General features: G+C 37.6%; 1 protein-coding gene across 2 annotated transcripts in view; it reads right to left on the bottom strand.

Moving 5' to 3' along the window:
• The window catches only part of senju (UDP-galactose transporter senju), a 22,125-nt gene extending 16,205 nt beyond the window's left edge, over positions 1 to 5,920 (bottom strand). For both annotated transcript variants that reach the window (XM_019061261.2, XM_019061260.2), the window contains exon 1: positions 5,203 to 5,920. In XM_019061261.2, coding sequence (XP_018916806.1) covers positions 5,203 to 5,290 — 88 coding nt within the window. In that variant the 5' untranslated portion in view covers positions 5,291 to 5,920. The remainder of the gene's footprint in view (positions 1 to 5,202) is intronic.
• Between the last annotated feature and the right edge of the window lie 2,828 nt (positions 5,921 to 8,748).

Here is an 8,748-nt window from a genome sequence, read left to right on the forward strand (position 1 = left end):
TCGCTGTTCTATCTTCGTTTCTGTATAACGTTCGTACTTCGATTTTTTTTTAAAACAAATTGCAATATTAAAATACCAAAAATGTAAATGTTTAGATTGTGAAAAAAGTGGATGAATAATTCCTAGCCATCAAATTGAATAACCTAAGATATGAATAAAGAACTGGAATTTTATTAATTTAATATGTCTGATCAGATCACGTAAAACTTTCTCCAAAGGAAATGAAAAGATTTCCTAATAATCAAGTACAAAAACTACCTGAACTGTACGTTAGAATAACAAGCATGCACGATTTTTCATTAGTAAAAAATGTCAAAATCTATTGCGTAAGTATTGCATGAAAAAAAGGGGACGCAAAGGGTGCAGAAGGGGACGCAAAGGTGCGCAGAGAGGTTCCTGCACACGAGTAAAAATACGAGAGAAAACACAATTGGGGAAGTTTTTAAGATCAATTTAAAATATTTTAGAGGCACATCAACGTTGCGAACGATGATGGGGGAGGAAAGGGGTTACAGTCGAAAATGCTGTAGAGAGGACGAAACTTTATAACAAGTATACGTAATCTTCTGGAATGCTAAAAATGCTTTTGAGTTACAGTGCATCGAAAAATCTTTGAAATGGGGGAGGGGCGGCTCGGGGGCTCTTCCCACTGTTGCAAAATTCTTGAGGAGGTTTAGGGTTATCGATTTAGAAAATAGGGGGATCAAATACGGAAAAAATGCGTTTAGTCGTTATTTGGAGACACCTCATCCATTCAGCAGAGAAAACAAATGATAACTATCAAACATTGTGCATCGGTTGTATATATACCAATACTTTTCTGGGACGGAATCTAGATATATGGATGTAGAAAAACAACTTTCTACATCGAAGAATCTTCCCTACCGAAAAAACGATGGCTCAGAAGTTCGGGAGACAATAATAAAACCAAATTCTGTAAGCTCCTGCGTGTCAAGGAAGAACGACGTAGAAATATTCGAATGTTGCCAGATTTCCTCCCAGAAAATATTTATTTTTGAAGAAAGCCAAGAATATTTTTCCTTGAAATTTTTCGACACTTCTGATCAAATTACAAACGAAATTCTTTCACAAATTGTGAAAAAATGTGTGTAAAATTTCCCGAAAATTCGTGATTAGGTTATAAGATAATTTGACAACGCTTAAAGGCTCATACAGCGTTTTTCCTTAGCACAGCAGATGGTGTAGCGCTGGGCGGCCATGGAAAAGCATCAAAGAAGTTCGAATTGAAATTAAGAACTCGCCAGTTACAGAGCCCAGTGACCCGAAGACTATGACGGATTGTGAGCGCAGCCAATGAGTTAATGATAGTAAGTAAGCAATTGTGCTCTCATTATACTGTCGTGCGAAGGAGGAACGCCGTAAGAACATTCGAGAGTTGCAAAATTTCCACGGATAAAATTTTTATTTTTGAAGTAACTTGTGAATATTTTTTCTTGAAATTTTCAGACACTTTAGATTAAATTACAATCAAAATTATATTAAAAATCTCGCGAAATATTCTTCAGAAATTGGTCAATGGGGGACATTTTGTCGGGTGGAGTATGAATTGCATTAAAAAATAACGACAGGTCCCTTGGCTAATTTTCCAGACTTTTACTTAACTGACTAGTCCACGGACTGACTGCTCCATTCATGGACTCGGCAAAAACATCGACCAGTTTGCGCACTGGGAAACGGGAATAGCCAGTCTACAGATGGGGCAAAAAATTCCCCCTAACCCGGACTGGGCGATTTCGTCTACGGGGTGTAATACGAGGTCTGTTCAATGAGGAGCCGGATTTTGGTGATAATTAGCCCACCGTACGTCCGAATAAGGCTTCCTTGAAATTTTCAGAAAGCTGATAATTATAGAGACAACACTACATTTACAAATTTGAAAAATTCAAACTATGCTGGTTGACACACGGTTCGAAGTACGGCAGCCTCACAGGTGTTCTGCGATTTTTTAGGAATTCTTGCCAAAAAGTAACCACTTGCTCACGGCCATTGATTTCAGCAGATAATTTAAATGAAAATTGTCCATTGTTGCTAATTAAATACCGATGAACCATTGTTTTGGTACCCTTGCAAGGGTACCAAAAGCCAAGCTTGGCTTGCCTCCTTCGAAACAATCCCCGCCAACATGAAATTGCAGAAAAAAAAAAAAAGTTTTCAACTCCCTGGAGTCTGGAGTTGATTGCACGCAGCTCCATGAAATAATTTTCTTTGATCCCTGCTGTTGTGGCTTAGACCTTTTCCTTGTTTTCAAAACTCAGATCTGCGTTTAAAACGTCTAAAATTCAATTTGAATTTCAAATTTTCATTAATTTGAAGAAGCTGCTGAAAACAATGACTGTGAGCAAGTGATCACTTTTTAGCAAGAATTTTTAAAAACTCGCAGAACACTCGTGAGGTTGCCTTGCTCCGAACCGTGTGCCAACAAAAATAGTTTAAATTTTTCAAATTTGTGAAAGTAGTGTTCTTCCCTATACTACCAGCTTTCAGGAAAGTCCAAGAAAGTCTTATTCGGACGTAAGGTGGGGTAGTTATCACAAAAATCCAGTTTTCAACTGTACATACCTCGTACATGCATCAGTTTCCGGTCGATCCAATTTCCAGAGATGGATGAAACTCACGATTTATTTTTCAGTGGTCGATATGGCATAGTACGTATAACGACGAACCCTGAATTAACCATGGACAGTGTTTGAAACCCACCTTTCAGTTCCGGGTGCCATGTGACCCATCAAGCTTGATTTTTAGGGGCCATCGAAGGTTTTTCTTGGGGCCAAATTGACTTTTTGACAATATGTCACGGTACATTTAGTGAAAAATTCAATGCAAGATATTTTAGTTACAGAACTATTAGCTGTATGTTTGGGTAGAGCCAAAAATCACCAAGCAGAAACATTAAGATTTTTTTTTTGGGGGGGGGGGGGGAGGAGCAATTTTGAGGGTACACATTGGCGCAGGGCTTTCATTTTTCAGACGCCATGACCGATTCTTAGGCGCGTTTGGCGCTTGTCAGTTTCGAACACTGACCATGGGTAAAAAATAAAATAAAACGACATCGATCCACGGTCCGATTGACGTTATAAAAAGAGTCTAGATCACTCTACTATCCACCCAATTCAAAAATAGGTACCCACGGTAATTTTTTTTGTCAATAGAACATACGAGAATTTTGAAAAAAAAGAAGAAGAAAAACAGTGTTTTTCGGGAATAGATAGTTAACAGCTCGGTTCCAAATATTTTTAATGAAGATAGCAGGATTAAGGGTATGTAACCAGCTACGATCTATACTAGACTAACAATGAGCTCACTTTAATTTATGTCAAGCATCGCGAATTTATCGGGATGTGGTAGGGAGATAGACGTTATCAACACAGTTCAGTGTGCTTCCGTACTCAATTTGGCACAGAACTGACTCGCATCGTCAATAATCCGTGTTGAATCTATGATTGTGCTAATGGAAGCGACTCCGGTTTTGATGAGGCATTCGCTCATTCTCGTCCAATTTTCAGAAATCTCCACATTTTTTAGGTGAAACAGAAACCAAGTGTTCTGAGAAAACAATGCAAGTTGAGTAAGTATGAAGCACATGCATGAAGCTAGGATTTGTGATTACTTAAAGCATGAATAGGTATCTGAAAAATTTCTGCGAATTAAGTGCTTAGGCAAAATAATGTCTTGTGTTGGTCATAGTGATCAATCCCAGGAGATCATCGGTAGTGAGAGAGGGGGAAACGGGGGGATGGACTGCTTAGAAATATTAAGAAATTGACTGTTTTACTACAGTTGGATTTATAATTTATGTAGGTTTATGTATTTCACTCCTCTCATAGAGAATTTTCTCATTGAAAAATACGAATCCTCCACTGTGGGATCAAAACTTGTGTAAGAGCTAGAATTCCAAATCTCAACATTTTCAATCATTAAGTAAGTAAGCAGTAGGTACTTCATCATTGTTGAAGGACATCATATGCCTAAGAAAATAATACCTAATGTGGAGCATAATTTTTCTCCAGAAATCAATGAAAAAAGTTAAAGAAAACCAGAGGTAATATATATTATTAAATCTTGCTCTGAAGTATGGACTGCAAAACAGTCGGGTGGCATAGCTCCCTTGTAAATACTTAGAGTGAAAATGAGTGCCACACCTAATAAGACATGGTTTGTTAGCTTTCAGCTAGCTAGTAACATATCCTCATATTAGAGATTTCATCGAAGCCTCAACCAACAAAATTGTAGCACTATTCTTCTGCGGTTCTGGGGGGGGGGGGGGATGGGCTGGGGGGTGTGGGTTTGAGTATCCTTCAGAGAAATGTCTAATCATTCAGACTTACAACTTTGATAAAATAAATTTCAACACTAACAAATACATGAGAAAGTTAGCCTATCGTCGATATGATCTGAAATTTATGGCCACCCAAATTCTACGATCTAGGGCACTTGCTGCGCTGCCTTAAATTTGGCTCCAGCAGTAAAAATACTTCCTTTATCAGAAATTACTGGCTCATTAGCAGAGTTATTTGAACATACAAAAAAACCGACTTGAGGAACAAACCAACACCATTATTGTTTTTATAACCAAAATCATGCTGGGGAACATGCAAACAGTTTACATATAAATAAGTGCTGATAATGAATGAATCCTTTTGGAGTTAGAAAACAACCCAACTTGAGTTTATGTTCATGCTCTTGAAGCTACATTGTGGAGAAGCAATATTAAATGTATATACATTTAATTTCATTGTTAGAATTAGAAGGCGTTGTCTATAATTACTCTTTGGATATAGTTCAATACAAGAAAGATAATTGATGCTCTAAGTCAAGTCATCACTGTAAGAATTCTGCATTTTATGGACTTGGATCTAAAAAACAACAATGATAGAACTGCTTCCATTGCCTCCAATGAGAATACATTGATATTAAACCTCTATGCAACATAGCATTGATAGTATCTGAGGGGAATCCCTGCTGTACTTAAATTTGTGGCTGATACCATCCATAAAGCCGTGTCAGTGGCAATATCTTCTGAGACAACCTCAAAAAGTTGTACTGCTTTCAGGAAAAAGGCTACTTTAAGCGACTTACAGTACAAAATTTCCTTTCGAGCAAACAATTTCTTCTGGGCGTACTTATCATATCATCAAGAAGAGTGGAATAGTAGAAAGACAATAAATATGAAGTTAAGCTTACCTTGACAAATGAACAAAAGAATGTAACACAGGAAAACTAGTACGGTCCATCTAGACGGAAAGATTTCAGAAATTTTGTTACACACCATGACTGTCTTCAAAGAAATTGGCTCGTGAACTTGTGCGCAGCAGCAACAAAACACAACACAATTATTGTGGTCATGGATTATTCTTGGGTAGAATGAATAACCAGTTTTAATGGTATGACTTAACTCGGCTGTAAACGAGCTGAGTAATTTGTTGGAGAAGTATTTAAACGCGGGGTGAAACAGGTAAAAACTGAGAATGAATTTTCATTCAAATGATAGTAGATGAAATAGACGACATAACCTCAAAATAAAGTAACATAACGTACATTGCATGGGGATTAAAAAGTATGAGTTATATTACACCGGTGGAAAAATTTTCCGATTAAATATGTAAGATATTATGATATGCCGTTCCGAAACCTTCACATGTTGACACTACCGCCGCGCCGCGTTCATGAATGTTCTGATGAGACGGCGATAAACAGCTAAAATTACGGGGTGAGCTGCTGGATTCATTCGATTAGGAACTTAGATCTGTGAGGTGATAAACCCGTACCAGAATGTAGAGTTCACAAATATTTAAACACATATTACACATATTCTTGATCAGACAAAGTAAAAACTCTCAGAATTACATCACGGAAGGATCACTGATAAAAGACTGTAACCGTGCTAAACTGATAAGTGATAAGTGATAATAAGCAAGAGAAGTGGTAGAGAGGGCGATGCTTCGGTTTGGAGGACCCCGACTGCTCGCATCACGTGACTGTGAGATGTGTAGCCAATGAAAAGGCCCGATTATTGACCAGGAGATGGGCGCCACCTTTTGAATCCTGCGCTTCTTCTATTCCTTGCTTCTGCATAACAGATTTGTGTGAATCTCCTAAAATATAGACTCTTAATAATTATTTTCTAAACCGTAGTGCAGTATTTACGTATAAAACCAATATAAGCGTAACTACGATAATGCGGCAGGTAAAATTAAAATGAATCGTTAAATCCTGATAAAATGACTTCGGTACGTGGGCTAAAAGGATTTCTTGGATATTAGAACCGCCTGCAAAATTGGCCGACGCAATGAGTCTTACGTAAGTTCATTCGAATGCCGTCGAGGCACTATTTACACTCCTGGACACGTGCGGAAAACTAGCATTATGCAATTATGCATTGCGCATCGCATGGGAGACTTCATTCAAAATGGAGCCAGAGGGTACGATTAAAGTAATACCTAATACATATTATTTTCTGATCGCATTACCCCTTCCCAAGTAGCAGTGATCGCGATAAATAGCGATTTTATCGGTTGGTTATCGCGATTATATCGGTGGAAATATATCGAGATATTATCGCATTAAAAATTGCTGTATAAGGCGATTAAATTGCTACACATCGCAATTTTTGGTTCATAAAATAGCGATCAATTTTCGCCGATAAAATCGATATTAAACCGCCATTTATCGCGATTTTTATGTCGAAAATGCAGCAATAAATTGCCGGGCTAAAAATATCGCGATTTTATCCCAATAAGATCGAGGATAATTGCTCAGATGTTGATGATCCTAGCGATTTTATCGCCGATAAAATTGCAATAAATCCCGATTTTTCCGTTGAAAAATGCTACTTGGGTTTTCCTATATAGTACTGAATTTCAGAGAGTTGGAGACTTTACTGTTATAAGGGTAGTGACGATATACAGAATATCGATGAAAAAAGTCAAAAAATGCGTATTTCCATCTCAACGTTTGAAAATCTTCGATTAGTGTTTCATTTTCCAAAATAAAACTAACAAATATATCTCCTTGAAATTCTCTGGCATAATATTTTTAACGAATAAAGGAAATTCACAGAGAATTTTATGAAAAGCCGTCGATTCATTTTCTTTGGAAAATGCAGCATGAGACGAATTTCAACAAAATTGCAACTAATTTTTTGGCAGCTCATGGTCATTTAGAGTTTTAGCTAACTTTCTGACTTGATTTTTATTACTTTAAGTTAAATATATCACGTGATTTTGAATTTGATAAGTTTGGTCAGAGCTCCTAATTTTGGCTATTCTGTAATTTACCATTGACTTTTAGTTTATATGACGGATTTACGCATTTTTTTTTCTTTAGCTATCATACTGTATTTAAAATATTCTATGAATTTGCCTAACTATCATCTGTGAAATAGTTTCACGAATTCAAAAACACTCAAAGGAAATCTCAAAAATTGTTGTTTGATTCCTCTCGAAGAGAATAAAGCACATAATCAGAGATTTTTTAACGTTGCCAAAGGAGCTGCATCATTTTTTATTTCAGATAATTTGTTTATGAGGGATGTCGACAAGGGTTGCAATTCTTAATGAGAAATGAAATCTTAACTTTCATGTAAATTACGTCATGAAATTTCAACAAAATATGAGAAGTTGTGAAAAATTCGATTATAACGACGTGTTTTTCACCTCCGAATCAGGGCCGGATTTACCTACTTGCCGCCCATGGGCCGCCTGTATTTTTCCGCCCCCCCTCCTCATTCGTTTTGAAACATCAATAGATCGTATTCGACAGTGGTTCGATGTATCGTTTGGTTCAAAACAATAGGACATAACCTCAAACAAAAATTTTAGGATTTAATTCGGAAAAGCTGAAAATGATAAAATTCCTAATAATTTCACTTTTCATTGTCATTTCGTACTCGAGAGAATAACAATTCGATCACATAAGACACGTTACCTCAGATTTCTAAATTGACTTTTGAGGCTGTTGCTACATATGGAACCAATCGATATCAATATAATTTCACCTGTGTGATCTGTCGAATACGATCTATAAAAACCATCAAGCGAACGTGCCGGTGGAGGAGGGGTGTATGAGACGCGTTTGCTCGTGTTGGCCACATTTTTTGTGAAAGCCCTGTCAACTCTAACAAACGTTCAGTTCCGTAAATCCATCCCTGTTTGGACAAGACCTTCCATTTATAAAAAACGAACGAAAAAATCATGAAAGAACAAACATAAACGTGGTTAATAATTTTAACTTCCGCCGCTGCCCGACCGCACTGTGTTGGCGCAATGCTTGAAGTGTTCATGCAGTCTTGTAGGCGCTATGCGTTTCAGGCCGACTGCTGCTGACCGCAATGTGTTTGACGCAATGTGTGAAGTATTCATGCAGTCTTGTAGGCGCTATGCGTTTCATGCCTACCGCCGCGCCGCACCGCTCCGTTCCAGGTCAAATTGCGTGTTTGGTTTCTCTCTTAACTCGACTAATTAAAGGTGTTGTCTCTTGTATCACCGAAAGATGACAAAATTAGAAATTACTGTGCTTTTACGCTCAGGAAATGAGAGATTTTGTCGCCTTTTCTCGTTTGTAATTTATTTTTTGAATCAGATTTTTTTCTCTCTCTTTTTGATACCTACATTTAAAACAATTGCAAAATTTGCCGCCCCCTACATTTTGCCGCCATGGGCCGCGGCCCATGTGGCCACCCTTTAATTCGGCCCTGCTCCAAATTGAGTAACGAGTGAATGCGAAGCGAAC

Source organism: Bemisia tabaci, chromosome 3, assembly GCF_918797505.1.
Source record: "Bemisia tabaci chromosome 3, PGI_BMITA_v3".
NCBI lineage: Eukaryota > Metazoa > Arthropoda > Insecta > Hemiptera > Aleyrodidae > Bemisia > Bemisia tabaci.